This window comes from Mixophyes fleayi, chromosome 7 (genome assembly GCF_038048845.1).
Source record: "Mixophyes fleayi isolate aMixFle1 chromosome 7, aMixFle1.hap1, whole genome shotgun sequence".
NCBI classification, from domain to species: Eukaryota; Metazoa; Chordata; class Amphibia; order Anura; family Limnodynastidae; genus Mixophyes; species Mixophyes fleayi.
The window spans coordinates 72,042,187-72,065,339 of record NC_134408.1 but is presented as its reverse complement, the minus strand read 5'-3'; the positions used below and the strand labels follow the sequence as shown (position 1 = coordinate 72,065,339).

Sequence of the window (23,153 nt, the reverse complement as noted above, 5' to 3'; positions counted from 1 at the left end):
TAGGGTGATATGAACCTGCGTGCAAAAGATCTTTATCAGGTTTCAATATAAGGATGATTATGGCCTCAGACATAGAGGGAGGGAGTGAACCATATTCAAGCAACTGATTATATATCTCTAATAGCTTAGGGGCAAGGAAATATCTGTGCTGTTTGTATACTTCTATTGGGATACCATTAATGCTCGGAGGCGGAATCCAAGAGATCAACTGCTTCTTGGGACAGCCTCGGGAGTCTTGTATCACTACGGTAGTTTGCAAGTTGAGTGGGGGTGTGTATTGAGTTTGCGTGGAGTATAGATTACTATAGTATTCATAGAACACACCTGCATTTTTGGCCCCTGTATATTGTATAGCATTATATTTGTCTATAATTGCTGGGATTGATCTAGTGGACATTTCATCTCTCGCTAGATATGCCATGTAGCTCTCTCCCATGTCTGCTTAGAAATACTGATTGTGTCTAGAGAAGAGAAGCTTTTGATTGTGCTTGTCGTATAGAAATTCAGTCCAATCAGACGGTGTCTGAAGCCAGTTCAGTCTATCATCAATAGCACGAGTCCTAATGTATAGGACCTCTAGGTCTCGGCATCTCTGCTCCAGCTCTCCCTCCCTCTGCTTATTAAGTTTTTAATACTCATTATCTCCATTATAAAGGTACCCCTTATAAATGCCTTGAAAGAGTCCCAAAGCACAGCTGGGTTGACCCTCATATTATTGTCAAAGTACCTATCCCAGAGACACGCCAGGCCAGTACCCCCATCAAGTCTGGACAACCAATGCGAATTAAGTTTCCAGAATTATAGTCCCCATTCAGGTTTTAAGTCAAAAACCGTTAAGATAGGGATGTGGTCGGTCAGAGATGCCCCTAGGAAGGTAGTCCACCTCAGACACCAAGGGGACCAGAGTGTGTGAGGGCAAGACAATATATATTCTTGACAGAGAGTGGTGGGTGCGGGAGTGATAAGAAAAGTGTCTAACCTCTGACTTTCTAAATTTCCAGGCATCCATCAAACCCAGATTGTCAATAAGTTTACCAAAGGCAGTGGGCCCACTGGGTAGTGACCGAGGGTCTTCGCGCCATCTATTTATGGATACATCTATTACATTAGTGAAGTCTACTAGACATAGCATTGGTGTGTCTGGAGCTGTGGCAATAAATTCGGCTTCCTTACACATGATGTCATTACTATATGGAGGGCGGATGTAGACAGCTAAGACAGTCAATGGGGTGTAATTGAATGAGGCCCTAAGAAAAACATATCTGCCCTCGGGGTCAATTTGTATCTGATCTATTACAAAATTAAGCTGTTTTTTTAATTAGTACTGAAACACCTCTGGAGAAGGTAGAATGGGTGGCATGATAGGCCCAGCCCACCAAAGGTATTTTAAGTTAAAGAATTCTGCTACCAGTAAGGTGGGCTTCAAGAAGACACACCACATCAGTACTGGATTTCCTAACTTGACTTAGCACCAATGAGTGCTTAATTTTATCATTTAATGCCCTAACATTCCAGACAAACAGACGGAGTCCCTCCCGGGCAGGCTTACTCACAGATAGGGTGGTCATAGTAGTCTGTCATCTGGATGGGATATAGGATGGAATCTTGTCCTTGGAGAGTCAGAACCGGGGCTCTTCATTCCCAAACAGCCCAGAGTTAAGCACATGGAAAAATATAATATAGCGACCTATAGCTAACTTGAAATCTTTACCCATCCCTCCCTGTACACCTATTCTAAGTAAGGTATACCTGGATCCCCCTAAAAATCTAAACATCCCAACAATTAACCCCTAAACTTTTCCCTACAGGAGAATTATCAGACCCCTACTATCTAAGCCTAACTCCTCTAGAGAAATTACTCCCACATACAGTAGCAAAATATATAGTTATCCAGAACTAACAACTTTTAACAAGCATAGTTCAAGGGTCTTGTTGCCCGGCAGGTGGTCGTATCTCAAGCCAGTTCACTGCTTCCATCTGCGTGATAGAGAGAAAGAAACCCTTCAACCGCTGTGATCTTAAGCATGTCAAGGATCTCTGGACCCAGCAGGAGGTCGCCTCTCCAGCCAGTTCTCCACCTCCCGTGGGGTAGCAAAGAAGTGGGAGCGGCCATCCGCTGTGATCCTCAGCCTGGAAGGTAATAGCATAGTATAAGGAAGCTGAAGTTCCCTTAGCTTATTCTTTGCCCTAGCAAACTGTGAGCGGACCCTTTGAACCACTCCGGAAGTACCGGAAATACCATGATCGTTTGGTTCCAAAACCGCAGATGGCCTTTTTACCTGGTTATTCAAAAAAACGTATCTCTGTCTTTAAAGTGAAGTAGCTTTGCTATAAAGGTGCAGGGTTAGGCACCTGACTGTGGTGGTCTAGGTGGCAGTTGATGAGCCCTTTCCAAAGCAAATTGTGGGGAGAATGCCTCTCTGCCGAATTTCCACCTCTCCTCCTCTCTCTCCACTCTCACCTCTCTCACGCAAGTTCTGTAAGTCATGTCGTATTAGTGAGAGGTCGGCCTGCACCTCTCCAATCTTGTCCATAACTCTTCTTAGAGGATGTAATGGCCAGTAGGGCTTGTTGTAGATAAAGGGGATCCTCTTGTGTTGGCAGAACCATACCCGTTAAAGGAGCGGAGGGTTGAGGCATCATAGATGAAGAAGAGGATGCCTGGGAGCATTGCACCAGTGTGGATTTCCTGGTATATTTTTCCAGCTTGGCCGCTGCCACAGCAGCATGGCTTGACTTGCCAACTCTTCCCCACCCAGATATCAAGGTCACTCAATACGGATAGTAAAATGTCCTGATATTTCTGAAGCGATCTCCACCACTTTCCCAATATTGTGTTTTAAGCTCCTTTTAGTGGCGTACATAAAGAAGTATCCCCAAATTACAGACCGCAGTCCTGTACATACAGATTAGAGAATATAACACAAGGTTATTTTCCAGGATATAGTGTTTCTAAATTAACCTGTGCTAATTTAGCAACTGAGAATATTTCTTCTAGCCAGTCAGATATATGTTATGGACCAAATGAGCACCTTTATAATCAGTAGCGTATCTCCACAATCCAGAACAGGCGATTTATTCACAGGTGTGCAGCATTATTAGAATGGCAAGGTGAAATCACCCCTACTTCCAAAGCAGCATAGGCGATTCTAAGTAAGCACTGCAAGCAGGATATAGTATTAAGCACTGTTTTAGGCTAGGAGAGCATGAAGGGGTCATTCACATAGAGAGGCAGATGGGGTGCTCACTGCGATGAAAGAGGCATGCATTATGATTTATGTCACATGTAGGAAGGAGATATGTGGGATTTGAAAATGGCTGCAGGTGTGTCAGGGACAGTGTCGGACTGGGGCATGAAGGAGCCACCGGGGGACTGCAATGGTAGGGGCCCACCAGAGGGGGCATGGCCAGCCATCCTAGAGGTGAGACAAGACACTAGAGGGGGAGGGGTCAGCCCACGAAGGACAGGGAGCACCATAGTGTAGCATATAAAGAATGCAGTGTGTATATAAAGAGTACACAGTTTTGATCTACCCATTAGATTAGGCAGAACAGTCCCCACAAATCGGGATTGTCCCACTAGACCAGGCTTGGCTAACCTGTGGCACTCCATGTGTTGTGAAACTACAAGCCCCAGCATGTTTTGCCAATATATAGCAGCTTATTGCTGGAAGGGTATGCTGGGACTTGTAGTTCCACAACACCTGGAGTGCCACAGGTTAGCCAAGCCTGCACTAGACTCAGAACATTTGACAGACTGTCCTACCTGTTCTTGTCACTTTTACCACCTGTGGCTGCTGGTTTCTTTAGTTGCGGGTTGTCTGGATCCTGGAATGTTGGGGGCCCTATTTGGAAAAAATAATGGCTACATTTAGAAAATTCCAACCAGTCCCGGCATTAAATCAATAGGACCCACAATTAATGCTTAGGCCTTCCTCAAGCCTCAACATTAAAGTAATAGTATTCCCATTTAATAAACCTATTTCCCTCCCTCCAGACAGCCCCTGCAATAAGTGAATCGCATTTGCGTATAATCAATATACCTATTTCCTGCAACCGTCGCTGCCTTTAAATAATTCATATTCACATTTAATAGATAGACCTCATGCTCCTCAAATTCAGCCCCACATTCAATTAATAGCTCCCAACCCACCCCATCTTAAATTAATAGTCCCCACTATAAAATTAAATTGCCCCATCTTCACCCTGCAAACAAAATAGCACCAATTATTTAGCCACCACCTACCACACACACATTACATTGCCACAAGCCCGCTGTGCCATCACACACACATTACTGTGCCCCTTCATCACCATAATGTGCCTCCTTATGATCACACTGTGCCCTCCATGCTGCTTTTTCCCCCCCTTCACACTCTGCCATGCTGCTTTGGCTCCCCTTCACCCTGTGCTATGCTGCTCTGGCCCCCATTCACAGTCTTCCATGCTGCTCTAGCCCCCATTCACACTCTGCCATGCTGCTCTGGCCCACTTTCACACTCTGCCATGCTGTCTTTGCCCCTTTTCACTATCTACCATGTTGTATTTGCCCCTTTTCACTCTCTGCCATGCTCCCCCTTCACTCTCTGCCATGCTCCCCCTTCACTCTCTGCCATGCTCCCCCTTCACTCTGCGCCATACTCCCCCTTCACTCTGCGCCATGCTTTCCCTTCACTCTGCCGTGCTGCCCCCTTGCTTCCGTTCCTTCACTTACCTTTTCTATCGGATTCTTTCTTCTCTTCTTCCCGACTCCTCTCTGCGGCGCTCCTCACTGAACGTCTGGCGTGATGATGTCACGCCCGACATTCAGTGCGAATGTAGCAGAGAGGAGTCAGGAGCCCCGTGGTCACGTGAGTATTCTCTTCTTTCTTTTTTGTTTCCTTTTAAATTTTCTGCTCCCCCCACCAACGAAGAGGGGAGCGATCAGGGTCGGAGCCTACCGGGGGATAGTCCGGTACCCGGTGGCCCAGTCCGACCCTGGTTAGAGACCCCGAAACCAACTGGATCTGATGGAGCTTCAGAAAGGATGTGAACCGTGGCAGACTTAATCAGACAGTGATGAAAGAAGTTGTTAGTTGCTCCCTGCTATGCTTCACCCCCATTCACAGCATAAGATCTCACAACCAGCGAGCTCACAAGTTGGAAATATTAGTCCAGGGCTCTCAAAGTCGGTCAAATAGGTAACTGTAAGCAGTAGGAGAATATTAGATGACAAAAAGATTATATAAATAATGGGCGCTCTATAAACCTATTAAATAACTTTTGAATAAAAATATGTACAAAACTATGGCCAGTTGCAGCTCTCCTTACAGGCCCTGGGACCTGAATAAAGATATAAACATAGACAGAGGAGAGGATGAGAGCGCAAAAACTGTAAACCAATAGTTGAAATAATTACAATTCAATTTATTATATAAAATCATATGTATTCATAAATGTTATGAATGAACCATTGCACATATTGAAAAAAACATTAGCCAGTATCAAGTGTGTCAAAGAACTGGCATAGATTAAGTTCAATACTCTTAATGAGTCAAAGCACATAAAAAAATCCTTAGATGGATTCACAGCAGGTGTAATAGTTAATTAATATACTGATACATATAGAGGTTGAGACCTATAAATAAGCACAACTCTGTGGGCAGGATGGTAATCAAACAAATATCAATAAATCAATGGTAAGACCTCATCTTGAATATGCAGTACAGTTCTGGGCACCACTCTATAAAAAAGATAATTTGGAACTAGAAAGGGTTCAGAGAAGGGCGACAAAATTGATAAAGGGTATGGAGTCATTAAGTTATGAGGAAAGGTTAGCCAGTTTAGGCATGTTTACTTTAGAAAAGAGGCGTCTAAGGGGAGATATGATTACTATGTACAAATACATTAGCGGTCAATACAGAGAGCTTTCATGGGAACTTTTTACCCCAAGGACCATACACAGGACACGTGGTCATCCCCTAAGGTTAGAGGAGAGGAAATTTCACAACCAGCAAAGGAAGGGGTTCTTTACAGTAAGGGCAGTCAAGATATGGAATTCATTGCCAGGGAAGGTTGTGATGGCAGATTCAATAGATATGTTTAAGAAAGGGTTAGACAAATTTTTAGCGGAAAGGTATATCCAGGGATACGACCGTTAATTTAAAATAAAGGATAGTAGTGGATATAGGGTAAAATTGGATTGCAATATTGAGTCTGGGGGGATTTTCAAAATTGAAACAGATGGGCGGTTGCCTATTCTGGATTAATTTCAAATATAAGTGTAGGATCGCAGGAGATCCAAAATAGGTTGAACTTGATGGACTGGTGTCTTTTTTCAACCTCATCAACTATGTTACTATGTTACACATATCAACTTTAAATTTCAGTGTACAAATAAGCTTTTGTGTGTTACATGAAAAAACAGTCAGTATTTAACTTATGTGCAAAACAGAACACACATTTGCACCCCTTCCATTGTAACATGGTTTTGTCCAGGAGACTGAAATAAGGATCCGCTTCATTTAAGATCCTTAATGAATCAGGCCCTTTGTTATTAAAGTTAACTAACACATTGGGCATGCTCATTGCGAAAGTCACTGTCCAACCTACCTAAAGCTGACAGTTCCTGAATTCACCAGAGTACATTTTTCAGCTTCTAGTATTCAATCTGTGCTAAATAATTATGCTTGGTACTTTAATCCTGCCTGTACCTATTCTATGTTGGGAATCCTCTTATTGACCTGGACTTGTTTACAGACCACACAGCAGTCTAGAATCATGATGTCTACTTGTTGATTAAATATGGCCTGCTGCTGCAGTTCATCATCCATACACAACATCCATCCTTTACAGTATATCTGCTTCTCTGACCTGTTGCTGCTGTATACTGCAAATCCAAAATCATTACACATAAAAAGTGTGGTTAAGAGTTTTCCAATTTTTTTTATCCTTTTCCTCTATATATTGCAGCTGGTAAAAAGACATTTTGATTTTGTCTTTTAAGGCTGGTTTCAAGAAACGCTGACCTTGGAATTAAGCTTGATGGGTGGTAACATCATCATCTTTTATTTATATAGCGCCAATATACTCCGTTGCGCTTACAGATGAATCCCGTATATATCTGCCCTTATATCTCTTTATCGCTGCAACTAAATCCCCTAAAGCCTTCGTAAAACACTTAATAATATTCTAGATAAAGTAGCAAAGTGTATAAAATCCTCTGACATATTGCACTACAAATTGTATGAAACCATCTCCAAAATCGTTCTCTCCTGAAAAGGCTAATGCTACTGCTAAAAGTTAAATGGCTAAAATTTCCCAATGGCTCAGTCCCTTAATTCCGCATTAATAACAATGCAGATGGTATATTAAAATGATATATAAACTCAGTCTCTGAAATTTCTGACAAACCCTCTATTTGATGTATGGACATGACAATTTCTCAGAAGAGATGTTTTCACAGTGCTTATTAGAGATGCTTACTTCCCCTCTTCATCTGTACAAAAAAAGAAATAAACTGTCACACCAATAGCCTGGGATTGATTACCCCACTATCAGAATGTACTTATTATAGTTTGATTGCTATTAATGTATATTTAGTAGAATTTATATAAATGGGGGCAACCTAAAACTTACTTGAATAGACAATAAGAGGAAAAGAAGAATTTGGTTGCTATAGGTGCACTTTCAAATCCCGATATGATGTTTATATAGCAGGAGGAGCATCCTTAAAATAAAACTTAACTTTGTTAAGCATATAAAATGTAATGTAAAATTAGTGAAATATAGTGTAAAGTGCTCGATCAAAAGTGAGTTAAAACTGCTGACTGCACCTGTATAATCCTTATATGATTCAAAGGGCTATTGCTTTTAATACAATTTCAGAAATTATAGGCTCCAACACTCCAGGTTATATCAAGAGAAAAAGCTGTCAATAGCTGTCACTTTCTCTTAAACAAATAGCTATTCCATTCCATATAACTATGTGCCTTCTATTATACAGATGGTAACGCTAGGATAATAGCTATAACCTAAGGCTATCAGTTGTCTATGTATCTAAACGTGTATAATTTATGGGAGGTGATTTGCTGACTGCCTGACAAAAACTCCAGATAGACTGTGGGCTTAACGGAGCAAATATCCAAATGAAATATAAGCAGCCTCAATATGCTACAGGATAAGGTCTAATGTACTGTTATTATAAGTGCTGTTAATATAAGACCTTACCTTGAATTAATGATGCTAAATTGCACAAGAGGTGAAATATCATTCCTGATTTCACTTGCATTCAGTAGGGTCCATACATACTTCATGGTTTTCTGCAATTATTGATATGTCATCTTCATACAGTTACATTTTTATTACATTTGATTGTCATAGATTTCTTGAGATGGTGATATTCCTGATATCTAAAATACATGGTGCTTAAATCTAAAACCTACAGTATATCTTTTTTATAAGGTATATTCATTTTCGCAAATCCGCTTTTATTTGAAATGATTTTTCAGAGCTCGCTTGTGTTTGCTTTTCATTATTTTAATAACAATGTAAATGCTACAGATATTTGTGTCTTTATGTTTCTTTAGGCATACAATGGACATGATCAGGCTTTGGAAATACTTCTTAATTATTATATTGATGTAGACATTAAAGATGAAAAAGGAAGAACACCATTGGATCTTGCTGCATTTAAAGGGCATACAGAATGTGTTGACATTCTCATTAAGCAAGGAGCCTCCATTCTTGTACATGACAAAGTCACTCAAAGAACTCCACTTCATGCAGCTGGTAATGTTTTCTATTCTTGACTGGTGCAAAGTACAGATCTTAATCTAACAATTACTATTGGGTCTACTGGATTAGGTATATCTTCTTAATTCATATATACAATATAGACTTAATGTAGGCACTCTCACTTTATAGACAAAATAATCTAAGTGAACAGACATTTCAATGTCCAAGAAACTTTTATTTTGGGTAAATAAGTCCTCTTTTTGAAAAAAAAAATGCAGGCTTGAAATACTTGCACTGTATTCCTCGATTCCAAAAACAAAACTCAAAAGAGAAGATCTATAGTGTAGTATATAAAAAAAATATCAAGTGCCTTAACGTCCATAAACTGTGTCAGAAACACCTTCAAAAAGTGTATCACATCAGTATACAGAACGGTATAATAAATGGACTGATGAGCTGGATATAAGTGTCTTCAACCACACTAAGTGATCAAGTCCACATTCCTCTTGTGTCCTCACTTACCAGATGCATTATCTTTCTAACGTCTTTTGAAAATTTTGCCAGGGTTTAACATCCACACTCCTGTTCTACAGTTATGGAAGTACTTTCTCCATCACAAATCCTCCTTACCACTGGTCACACGTATGCTATATTACCACATCATGTGGATTGAAGAGTAAAAGGAAAACTAATAGGGCATTATCATTTTTACAATTTATTAAAAAATATCTTGAAAACACATTTACAATAAAACTTCACAACTTTTTATAGCACTCTGAATATATGTGAATCCTAAGCTTAAAGCATAATAACCTCTTTTAAGCAGCTAAAATATCTATGCGAGTTACAAAAATGGCTGAACAAAGGCTACATGAGGCCTTAACAAAAAATCATATTTAACACTAATATGAAATAGCTATACCTTTATAGAATAAGAATTATTTTATTTTGTTTTAACAATTATTAAGTATCATTTGAAATCTATTTTTATTATGATTTCACTGTGTTCTCTATTGTGTTTGTATTGTCTATAAGGGGGGGGGGGCGCCTACATTAATTAAATTTTATATATATGTACTTTTTGTGGTTTAGTGGAACCATTTTATTTAAAGAAAAAGGGTGCAGCACTCACAGGAGCACTTGGAAAAGTACTGTTTTATTGCCCTATATCTTTATATCATTGTCAATGTGTCACAAGTGCAGCACAGGGTTGCTGGCTCGTATCTTCCTGGAACTATTCTAGGACTTTTCCAACCCATATTGTATTGAGCATTATCTTTCTGTAAAGGCCAATTCAATGGCTATGCCATGAAGGTATCTAATTAATTCATAAAAAATGGTCTGTGACATCCAAGCATTGCTTTACCTGTATCAAGAGACTCAATGTGTGGCATAAAAACACACATCATACAACCACCAACCTGCATTGTTGACATGCTCAGGATGGATCCTTGAGTGTTTGCTATTTTTCTTATATCCTAGTCCACCTATTGTGAAATAGCAGTAATCGCCCGACACTTGTTGGAGATGCAACCGGGGTGTTGGTTCTCTTCTGCATATCTGGTGGGATTGCCCGATGTTGCAAACGTTTTGGTCCCGGGTGGTAAGCATCACGCGGAAGCTGCTAGGTAAAGACATACCCAACACTCCGGTGTTCTGGCTGTTAAATAAAGTTGATATGCCCCTATCACTTTTTAAAAAATCTCTTGAAATTTATTATCTCAGCAGCAAAGGCAGTAATTCCAGTGAAATGGAGATCCACCAGGCCTCCGAGTATTCGGGACTGGTCTTATAGATTGGAACACTATAGGGTCATGGATGAGATGCACCTGTCAACCACAGACTCGTTTGAAATGTATTATGCTATCTGGGGCCCATGGCTAAACCTTTTAGACTCTCCTGAGTCCCCGATCTCAAATTTGACTGACTGAGTGGTTTTGTTCCCACTTTTGCACCCGAAGATTGATTTGGTTAGGTGGCCCATCTGGATTTGTGTCGTACCAGGCAGATTCACAACCTACTAGGCTAACAGAGCTTTAAACTAAATTGAAGTTTTAAGTGAGGATTTTTTGCTACATCCCCTCCCCCAAATGTGATTTCCCCTTCCCTTCTTTCCCTTTGTCTTTGTCTGTATGTTGTTCATAATATTGTTAATAGTAGATTTGTGTATGGTATGGCATATCTCTTACAGGTCTTTGAGTACATTTTTGAAATGGAGCCAGGATGTCATTCTTTCTGTATCAACAGCCTACCATGCAAATTTGTTGATTGTGCATCTATAACCTGTCTGTGTTTACAAAAACCCAATAAAAATTTAATTAAAAAAAAAAAAAAATAGCAGTAATCGAGATTCAAAAGGCAAGAAAATGTCCCAATTCTTTAGTAACTAGAGTTTATTTGTAAGACAAGAGTGGGTTTACATCATCGTCACAAAATTGATGAAGTTGTGCATTCAGGTGTACTGTAACGTGTCTATTGGCACCTTATTTGTACTCAGCTATTAGGTGGCTGTTACCTTATAAAATATAAAGACTTAAAATGGGCCTCAAAATCACAATAAAATCACAAAGAAACTCTTTATAATCCTCAATATATATGTGTGTACCAGTCCAGATGTAGCTTGTCAGGCCATTCAGGATAAAAACCATGGAGAATTGCTGCCACATAGGCGAGTAGTGCATTCAACATATTGGCCTGATTGATCTTCAGACATATCTTGCGTGAAATTCCTCTGTGCATGATCAAAAATGCTTACTGTTTGAAGGGTGGAACCTGGGAGAGATGGGGCGAATGAACGTAGGCAATCTACAGGAAGGGCGTGCCAAGGACATGTCAACGAACGCCGATAAAGCCTATTCAAGTACTGGGTTTCTTATTTTTATAGCCATATCATTTACACCAGCTACAGGGCAGGTGTAAGTGCCAATTGATAGTGATGGCTGACAACGGCATCTTTGTTTTAAAAACTACACATATACATGCCACTTGATAGCACAGAATATGTGTATGCAAGGAAGATAGACTATAAAAAAAAGGATTGTATGTACAGTACGCATTAAGAACATCCTGATTTAAGATTTACTGGAGGAACGTTTTTTAACACTTATTTTTATTAATGTTTATATCATCAAGAGTTGATAATTTAATAGAATATTTTTTTTTGCAGTTTTTTTTTTAGACTGCACATATGCATGTGTGTATCCTATACTGTGTTTTGTCTGTCTACATACTGTAGGTAACGTTTAGTCAGTAGCGCACATATACCCAGATTAAAATGGAAACGTGTTGTAATCCAATTGCATTTGTATTTGGTCGGAACTACACTCAAGTACCGTCTTTTTAAATGCAAGTTGCGAGCAGGTTATATCCAAAGATAAATCAGGCCATTGTCACCAAAAACTAAAAAAGGGAAAAATAGACCTTCAGTCGATCAAGCAAGTTTATTACAGCGAATAATAGGATAGCATTTTGAGTTACAGAATAAGAGACATATATTGCTTTAAAAGTAACTATGCGATTCCTCCACCATGGGGCAAATACCAGGGTACAGCAAGATAGGGGACGTGTTGTTCCCAGATAGAAAACGGTCTTCATCAGGAATAAGGGAATAGCCTGCGTCTATTACTTTAAACAAGTTGTGTCATTCCCCATCAACCACTTTACTAAATGGTTTGTTAGCAACCACAAGACCACTGCAGACAAAATGCTGTTTGCATGGGGACTTCTGGATACCATTGTGACATTGTCATGTGTGGAGCTCTAGCAGTATTATTGTACCTAATAAACTCTTGCTGGTGCATTTGGCACCCTTTCATACTCAATTTAAAGTCAACTAAATCTTTTGTCATATCCATTGTCATATCCATTTTCCTTCTGTACTGTACACATCAGTGTTTGAAGTGGATATTGAGAAATGGCAGTATGGAAAATATACGAGAATGGAATTTGATAGTTTTACAATGAAGACAGTCGGATACCTGCCCACTTCGACCACTGGTACACAAATGATCATTTGGTGCCTGCCTAACTATTTGTAAATAGTATTGTTTGCAAATATAATAACATCCACTGAGCAGTTATTTTCATGGCAAGTTGTATATGTGTACACTTCCTAAGTACTCCTATGTGAGGCTCCCTTGCCTAAATTAAAAATGCCACAAACATCCTCAAAGAAATATCACATAAACTTAAATGTAGGCTATGAAAATTCACACAACTAGAACTCCTACGTTGGTGCTCTAAATCAGCAAAAAGTTATAAAACAATTATAATAAGCAATAATAAGTAGGGATGTGCACCGGCGACTTTTGAGGTCTCGTGTTTTGTGTTTTGGATCCGGATTTTCTCGATGTTTTGGGTTCGGATTTGTTTCGCAAAACACCTGCCGAAAGGTTTTGGTTCGGATTTAAGGTTTTGGATTCGGATTTTTTTTGAAAAAAGCATAAAAAGTTCAAAAATCAAGTTTTTGGGCTTATTTTCACTCCTACGCTATTATTGACCTCAATGACATTCAACAACAAGCATTTCCACTAATTTACCGTGTATTCTGAACACCTCACAATATAGTTATTAGTCCAAAACTTTGCAACGAGGTATCTTTCTGTACTGCGTAGTGGAGTGGTCCCAACAATATAATAAGAAAACCATCAACTGGTCTTAATCGCACCAAAACATGTACCTGGACTGCGTAGAGGAGTGGGTCACCACAATATAAATTAAAAACCCTGAACTTGTATGATTCGCACCAATAATGTACCTGAACTGCGTAGAGGAGTGGGTCACCACAATATATATAATAAGAAAACCATCAACTGGTATGAATTGCACCGAAATATGTACCTGGACTGCGTAGAGGAGTGGGTCACCACAATATAAATTAAAAACCCTGAACTTGTATGATTCACACCAATAATGTACCTGGACTGCGTAGAGGAGTGGGTCACCACAATATATATAATAAGAAAACCATCAACTGGTATGAATCGCACCGAATAATGTACCTGGACTGCGTAGAGGAGTGGGTCACCACAATATAAATTAAAAACCCTGAACTTGTATGATTCGCACCAATAATGTACCTGGACTGCATAGAGGAGTGGGTCACCACAATATAAATTAAAAACCCTGAACTTGTATGATTCGCACCAATAATGTACCTGGACTGTGTAGAGGAGTGGGTCACCACAATATAAATTAAAAACCCTGAACTTGTATGATTCGCACCAATAATGTACCTGGACTGCGTAGAGGAGTGGGTCACCACAATATAAATTAAAAACCCTGAACTTGTGTGATTCGCACCAATAATGTACCTGGACTGCGTAGAGGAGTGGGTCACCACAATATAAATTAAAAACCCTGAACTTGTATGATTCGCACCAATAATGTACCTGGACTGCGTAGAGGAGTGGGTCACCACAATATAAATTAAAAACCCTGAACTTGTATGATTCGCACCAATAATGTACCTGGACTGCGTAGAGGAGTGGGTCACCACAATATAAATTAAAAACCCTGAACTTGTATGATTCGCACCAATAATGTACCTGGACTGCGTAGAGGAGTGGGTCACCACAATATAAATTAAAAACCCTGAACTTGTATGATTCGCACCAATAATGTACCTGGACTGCGTAGAGGAGTGGGTCACCACAATATATATAATAAGAAAACCATCAACTGGTATGAATCGCACCGAATAATGTACCTGGACTGCGTAGAGGAGTGGGTCACCACAATATAAATTAAAAACCCTGAACTTGTATGATTCGCACCAATAATGTACCTGGACTGCGTAGAGGAGTGGGTCACCACAATATAAATTAAAAACCCTGAACTTGTATGATTCGCACCAATAATGTACCTGGACTGCGTAGAGGAGTGGGTCACCACAATATAAATTAAAAACCCTGAACTTGTATGATTCGCACCAATAATGTACCTGGACTGCGTAGAGGAGTGGGTCACCACAATATATATAATAAGAAAACCATCAACTGGTATGAATCGCACCGAATAATGTACCTGGACTGCGTAGAGGAGTGGGTCACCACAATATTATTAAAAAACCCTACACAGGTCTGAATTCCACCCAAAAAGTTTATGGACTGCGTAGTGTAGTGTTCCCCACAATATTATTTAAAAATTTTGCAGCAACAGTCAACGTTGTTTAATATCTGATACACCTCTATCTGGACTGCATAGTGGAGTGGCCCCGGTACCCAATTTGGTACCGGGGCCACAATACCTCCTCCAACCATGGTACAGACCATTCGTCATTGAGATCCCATCAAGTATGTTAAAGACAGACAGGGTCGAAGTGTTATTGGTTGACTTTGTAAACCAAAAAACTGTCCCTGTTGCACATAGTCGTGCAATGAAGACTGACTTTTTCATTTAAAGGCACCATCTTTCAAGTGTAGTGTTTGTAAGTCATATTATACTTTGGTAAAATTTGTTTATTTTGTTCCTCTTTATGGTAACTACTAATAGAATTAAAGTATTAAATAGACGCGGCAGTTCCTCTTTATGGCAATTAGTAATAGAATTAAAGTATTAAATAGAATTAAAGTATTAAATAGAGTGGTATAGAGTGGTAGTGTGGTATAGAGTGGTCCCCACAATATAATAATAAAACCCCTTAACTGGTCTGAATTCCACCAAACAAGTATCTGGACTGCGTAGTGGGGTGGCCCCGGTACCCAATTTGATACCGGGGCCACAATAAAATAAATACACCCTCAACTGGTCTGAATTCCATCAAACAAGTATCTGGACTGCGTATTGGGGTGGCCCCGGTACCCAATTTGATACCAGGGCCACAATAAAATAAATACACCCTCAACTGGTCTGAATTCCACCAAACAAGTATCTGGACTGCGTAGTGGGGTGGCCCCGGTACCCAATTTGATACCGGGGCCACAATAAAATAAATACACCCTCAACTGGTCTGAATTCCACCAAACAAGTATCTGGACTGCGTAGTGGGGTGGCCCCGGTACCCAATTTGATACCGGGGCCACAATACCTCCTCCAAGTTCCAAGTGTAGTGTTTATAACATCTTAACACTACACTAATTCTAGCACGTCAAAACCTCTTGTTTTAAATAATGACAGGGCATTTAACCTTTGATTTAATTTATTGAATTTGTTGGCATTTTCTTTTACTTTTTGAACATGGCAAACGACTGTTGAATGGTCACACAATGCCAAAAAAATAGTTGCAAGATGGAATTGTCCTTGGGCCCTCCCACCCACCCTTATGTTGTTGAAATAGGACATGCACACTTTAACAAACCAATCATTTCAGCGACAGGGCCTACCAAACAACTGTGGCTGAAATGATTGGTTTGTTTGGGCCCCCACACCAATAAAACAATTCATCTCTCCCTGTACAAACTAAACAGGCTCTACTGAGGAAAGATGTCGTCCTCATCCTCAACCTCTGATTCCTCTCCCCCTACAGTGTGTACTTCCTCCTCCTCACACATTATCAATTTGTCCCCGCTGGACTCCACAACCACAGGTCCCTCTGTACTGTCTGGAGGGCAGCGCTGTACTTCATTGAGGAATTGATTATTCATTTTTATAAACATCATTTTTTCAACGTTGTGAGGAAGCAACCTCCTTCGCCGCTCACTGACCAGGTTCCCCGCTGCACTAAAAACTCTTTCCGAGTACACACTGGAGGGGGGACAACTCAGTTAAAACATAGAGCCAGTTTGTACAGGGGCTTCCAAACTGCCTTTTGGAGTTCTACCACGTCACTACCTCTAGTTAATTTAGATTGCAAGGCTTGTAAATATAAATACTTTGAAGATAAAAAAAAGCAGGTTGCACAGACTGTGGAGCTAGAAAGTGAAATTAAATGGACCACGTTACTTTGGTGGCTATCTATGCCCCCCCCCCCCCCCCCCCCCCGCCCTACACTTGTAGTTGAATATAAATAAAGCAGCTCGCATAGACTGTAGAACTAGAAATTCAAATATACAAAGAAATGGACAAAGGCAGTTTGGTATCTGTCTGCATCAGATCCCCTCTCCACTAGGAGTAAAACAGAAAACTTTTCAGCCGTTATATAATCTAGAATATAAATAGAAATTGAGAAAGGCAATTTGGTATCTGTCTGCATCATAATCATCAACATCCTCCTCAGCGCCAGCTACATCAATATCCTCCTCCCGGTGTACAACATTCACACCTTCATTAGCCAAATCTGTAACTGGACTGTGGGTGATCCTTCCAGCATACGCAGAGGGCGTGCTGCAAATGCTGGATGGAGTCACCTCTTCCCGTACAGTGATGGGAAGGTCAGGGTTCACAACCAACAACACCCTTGGACTCGCCTTGGGGATTTGGGATGTCATCTGTTTAGAAGGCAGAGTTCTTTGCTGTTTTGTTGTTGTTGCTGACAGCATAACTCTCTTAAATTTTTTGTAGGGGGGGAGGAGGAGGGCTTAGATCCTTGGGTGAAGCTGGACCACTAGTCATGAACACGGGCCAGGGCCTAAGCCGTTCCTTGCCGCTACGTGTCGTAAATGGCATATTGCCAACTTTACGTTTCTCCTCAGATGATTTTAAGTTTCTCTTTTTGCTATTTTTGGAGAACTTGGGCTTTTTGGATTTTACATGCCCTGTACTAGGAGATTGGGCATCGGGCTTGCCAGACGACGTTGATGGCATTTCATCGTCTATGTCATGACTAGTGGCAGCAGCTTCAGCATTAGGAGGAAGTGGGTCTTGATCTTTCCCTACTTTATCCTCCAAATTTTGGTTTTCCATTATATGTAGCACAAGAGAGCGTATCCCTAAGCCACACACACTCGGCAAAGCCTTTAAAAATTATATGCGGCACAGGAGAGTAGCACTGGACTTATACTGCTGAATCAGTGAACTTTGTAATAGCAGTACCACTGGACTTATACACTGCTGAATCAGTGAACTTTGTAATAGCAGTACCACTGGACTTATACACTGCTGAATCAGTGAACTTTGTAATAGCAGTACCACTGGACTTATACTGCTGAATCAGTGAACTTTGTAATAGCAGTACGACTGGACTTATACACTGCTGAATCAGTGAACTTTGTAATAGCAGTACCACTGGACTTATACACTGCTGAATCAGTGAACTTTGTAATAGCAGTACCACTGGACTTTTACTGCTGAATGTGTGAACTTGGTAATATTGCAGTACCAATGGGCTTATATACTGCTGGATTGGTTTTGCAAATTTGGTTATAATTATTTTTTTTAAAAAAAAATTTATTTTTATTTTTTTTATAACTTTTTTTTTATTTTTTAAAAACTTGGGAATAATGGGGAAATAACTATGCCCTTAGAAGCACAGAGCACAGGACACAGCACCACTGGACTGAACAGGACACAGCACAGGACCCAGCAGCACTACTGAACTCAGCAGGACAGAGCACAGGACACAGCACCACTGGACTGAGCACAGCACAGCACAGCACAGAACTTAACTGAACAGCACAGAATTTAACTGAACAGCACGAGATATAGCAGAACAGAGGACCACCTAACACACCCTCCCTCTACCCTGATCAATGCCCCAGTGAAGATGGCGGCGACTAGTGGGGAATTTATAGGATCCGAGTATCGCGAGATCCGACAACGGGATTATGAGTCAGAGCCTCAGTTTCAGATTTGAATTTGGCGCCAATAACCGGATCTGTCTCGTATCCGACTCGGATCGGCAACGTTCGGGTGGGCTCGGATTTCATAAATCCGAGTGCGCTCATCTCTAATAATAAGTTCAACAAAACTTATTTATAATGGGTGCATTGTGTGCTTTGATGTATAAATACAATGATTGTCGTTTATATGTCAACTTTATGATTCACAGACATCGTTTTAATATACTTTGGATTCTATACATTCAGGTTTTTTTTGCTATATATATTAGAATCAAATTTATTAGCAATGTTTGCTATTGAATTTATTGGGTATTTAAGAGGATTGCAGTTTCCTTTGACAGCAGCTTTTAATCTGTGAGATTATCTGTGCACCCTAAAGAGATTTTTTTTTATAAATATTTTACTGTATTGGAAAAGTAATAAAAAAAAACTTACAGTTGAGAATCTTTCACAGCATGTTTAAAATCTTTAAACCATGGTCGGTAATAAGATACACTCCCCGGCGCTCCAAAAAAAGATAAAAAGAGGATAGGGGTAAATAAATTTATATGTAGCTAGCATAAATGTCAATACATTTAAAAGTGAATATCACAAATGGCTAAAACCAAATACAATGCATAAATACACACATAACATAAAATATGAAAATTGAAATATGTCTGCAGACAGCAATATACAAAAAAATGAATGAAAAAAGGAATAAACAAGACAAAAACTAAATCCAAAAAAATGATAAAAACAAATCCAAAATAAAAGGGAGATGGAGTATTCATAAAGATTGTATATTTTGAAAAGAGATGTCAAATCCCTATTGGGTCTGCAACAGAACTTCCATGCAATGCTGCCTTAGATCATCAAGCAGTGATTCCAAATGCACTTAATCCTAGACGGTAAAGAAAAATTGGTATACTATATTCCAAAGTTCGGCTGTCCAAAAAATTACTCCTGTTCCTGATCAGAGTGTTACCGCTGGAGAGACGCCGGCCGCCTCTTTTCTCTGCACGTTCTTCCGTTCACAACTGGGACCACGCTGGTGCGCTTGTGCACCCCTCCGTCAGTAGGTCCTAGTGGGTAGTAATAAAAAAATTACAGTCTCTGTGTCACAATGGATAATATCAAGAGAAGAATACAAATGGATCTAAGAGTTACACACCCTTTCTCCCCATTGTCTGAATCTAGACTTTGATCTATGTTTTTTTTGGGGATAATAATTGATTTTAACTTTTATTAGACATCTGTATTTTGTGTAGGACATAGGGACACTGCTAGTGCTATCTAGCTGTATTTATATATTCAATTATCTACTCTATAATTGTGTTTCCCTATTTAATTCCTCCACCTCATATTAAGTTCCCTTCAAGTTTATTATTCTATGTTCTATATCAGTGATGGCTAACCTGTGACACTCCAGGTGTTGTGAAACTACAAGCCCCAGCATGCTTTGCCAGCTATCAGCTAGTTATCTACTGGCAAAGCATGCTGGGGCTTGTAGTTTCACAACACCTGGAGTGTCACAGGTTAGCCATCACTGTTCTATATGGTACTTATGCTGTACATATATATTTTTTTATTTTTTTCATTATTATTATTACGATATATATTTTTATTTTTAATATTATTCTTACTGTTTTTCTACAGTCAAGGACCATTGCCTTTTAGTATGAGTCTCTATACTAGGGATGATATAAGGTATAAATGTGGGCTATTTTTATTGCACTGTGGACCTGTCATTCAACTATACCTATTGGTATCTCAGATCTACGTCCTACCTCGATAATGTTTATAAGAACACTCTGGACTCTATAAGTATAAACCCTACATCCTGAGGAAGCCTGCTCTCATGCAGGTGAAACGCGTTGGTTTGGACTCAATACCTACATTTTTTAGATTGCAATCGCATTTTTTATCCATAGTGACACGGAGACTGGAATTTTTTTTATTATTTTATTACTACCCACTAGAACCTACTGATGCAGGGGTGCGCAAGCGCACCAGCGTGGTCCCAGTTGTGAACGGAAGAACGTGCAGAGGAAAGAGCCGCCCGGCGTCTCTCCAGCGGTAACACTCTGATCAGGAACAGGAATCATTTTTTGGACAGCCGAACTTTGGAATATACCAATTTTTCTTTACCATCTAGGATTAAGTGCATTTGGGATCACTGCTTGATGATCTAAGGCAGCATTGCATGGAAATTCTGTTGCAGACCCAATAGGGATTTGACATCTCTTTTCAAAATATACAATCTTTATGAATACTCCATCTCCCTTTTATTTTGGATTTGTTTTTATAATTTTTTGGGATTTAGTTTTTGTCTTGTTTATCCCTTTTTTCATTCATTTTTTTGTATATTGCTATGTAGTACTGTCTGCATACACATTTCAATTTTCATATTTTATGTTATGTGTGTATTTATGCATTGTATTTCGTTTTAGCCATTTGTGATATTCACTTTTAAATGTATTGACATTTATGCTAGCTACATATAAATTTATTTACCCCTATCCCATTTTTATCTTTCTTTTGAGCGCCGGGGAGTGTATCTTATTACCATTTGTATTTTCTTGAGAGGATTAGGGATCTCCTCTCTACCTCCCCATTATTTTGGCAACCTTTTACACACATATGGGGAGCGCTGGTATTCTTTGTTTTTCATTAAACCGTGATCGTTAAATTGGAAAAAAACATTACAAACAGGAATATACAGATGATTGAGAAGTCCTTGATTGTGGGAGCTAACTCTAGTTTTCAGCTCTTGTAGCCATTTTATTTTAATGTTTTTATTTTGCTTACAATAATTTGCATGTTTGTGTTTTTCCCTCAGTTATAAATGGACATACATCATGTTTACGTTTATTACTTGAAATGACAGAGCAACTTAAAATTGTAAATGCAACAGATGCCATGAATCAGTAAGTGTCAGTTTTAAAAATATTTATTTCACATATCCTTATCTAGCAAATGCCATCACTTGCAGAATTTTCCTTTACTGTTTGTACTAATGAAATACAGGGCTTATACCAACTACAGTACACCCATCAAAGATAGCTAGATAACTAGCTGTCATGTGCAAGTTACAACATCTATTAACCCGAGGCAGTTTTTACAAATAGAATTTTTTTTTTTTTATAAAAATCACACTCTTTTTTTAAAATACACACCCTGCAAACATTTGTTTTCTAACTAAAGTGTGCTTTATTTGTTTTTTTGTTTTTTTTGCTCTCCGAAAAACCCTTGTAAACTGTGCCACAATGCAAAATTGGAAGTTATGAAAAAAAATGCACAATATTCAAATTAACATAATCTTCAATAACAAGCTTACACTTAATGTAATAATATAAAACAGTTTAGCATAGGTGGCACAATTCTTTGTCAAGTTTCTTACACTGAATTCTTTGTCTGGTTTATAAATGTGTATAAGTACTTTCCTTATGTGTGTTTCTACACTGGCTCCCCTTCCCCTACAGAATTCTTTTCAAACTCCTCACCACCACTTACAAGGCTCTCTCCCACTCTACTGCCCCTTATATCTCTAACCTCCTCTCCATTCACACTCCCGCCCGCTCCCTGTGCTCGGCCAATGACCGCCGCCTCTCCTCCACTCTGATCACCTCTTCCCATTCCAGAATCCAGGACTTTTCCTGTGCAGCCCCCCTTCAATGGAATGATCTCCCTCGCTCCATCCGCCTCTCTCCTACTCTGTGCTCCTTCAAACATGCACTCAAAACTCACCTCTTTCTCAAAGCCTACCAACCATCCACTTAACCCCCATCCCCTCCGCTCATTCTCCCCTCTCCCATTCCCTCAACTGGCTCCTCTTGTGCCTGGTCTGTTTTACCCTCCCATAGGATATAAGCTTGTATGAGCAGGGCCCTCTTCCCGCCTGTGTTCCTTACCCGTTCTTCTGCTCCTTGTCTATTGCATATGCCTGCCTGGAGTTTCTGAAGTATTGGTACTTTTTGTTTATTGTTCTGTACTGTTATACCCTGTATTGTCTACTGTTTGTACTATGTGCGGCGCTGCGGAAACCTTGTGGTGCCTAACAAATAAAAGATAATAATAATAATATGCGTATGTATGTTTGTATCCCAGATTCCATTACAATTCCCATGTTAGCAGCATTAAATTAACATTCCTTTATAGTGCAGCAATATCTTAGTATATGTAGCTTGCTCTTAATACACTGTGTCACAATGCTGGCAGATCCCAGGAAAGAATGACTTGGCTGGGGTAGCTGTCAGAGACACACTATGTCTGGCCAAGCCGCTTAGTCCTGAGAGTAGTGTCAGTGAGGTACAAGTTGAAGTCAATGGAATGTAGAAGGTAGAATAGTGATGAATGAAGCCAAAGTCAAGGGTTTGGAGGAGGTAGAATAGTGGGGGACGAAGCCAAGGTCGAATGATTGGAAAAGATAAAAAAAACCTAGTATCTAGGGGTTCAGGATCACACAGGCAAAAAGAGAGATGATACAACTGTATCCGTGTATAACATGATGATTGAAACAACTAATTTATTAATTACAGTTGTTTAAATCATCATGTATGTATTAAATTAACACCCAAGTGATCACTGCACTTCAACCAACCCCCAGTGCCTTTTATCCCTCAACTGCTGTATACAATATTATCATCATCATCACAATTTATTTATATAGTGCCACTAATTCCGCAGCGCTGTACAGAGAACTCACTCACATCAGTCCCTGCCCCATTGGGGCTTACAGTCTAAATTCCCTAACACACACATACAGACTAGGGTCAATTTGTTAGCAGCCAATTAACCTAC

The 23,153-nt window shown here is 39.7% G+C and overlaps 1 protein-coding gene across 9 annotated transcripts in view; it reads left to right on the top strand.

Annotated features, from left to right (window-relative positions):
- ANKRD44 (ankyrin repeat domain 44) overlaps positions 1 to 23,153 on the top strand; it is a 372,760-nt gene that overhangs the window by 300,156 nt on the left and 49,451 nt on the right. For all 9 annotated transcript variants that reach the window (XR_012678247.1, XM_075179968.1, XM_075179969.1 and 6 more), the window contains 2 exons: positions 8,568 to 8,769; positions 21,193 to 21,280. Coding sequence is in view for 8 of the 9 variants with exons in the window: in XM_075179968.1 (XP_075036069.1) it covers positions 8,568 to 8,769; positions 21,193 to 21,280 (290 nt within the window). In the remaining variant the exon portion in view is untranslated. The remainder of the gene's footprint in view (positions 1 to 8,567; positions 8,770 to 21,192; positions 21,281 to 23,153) is intronic.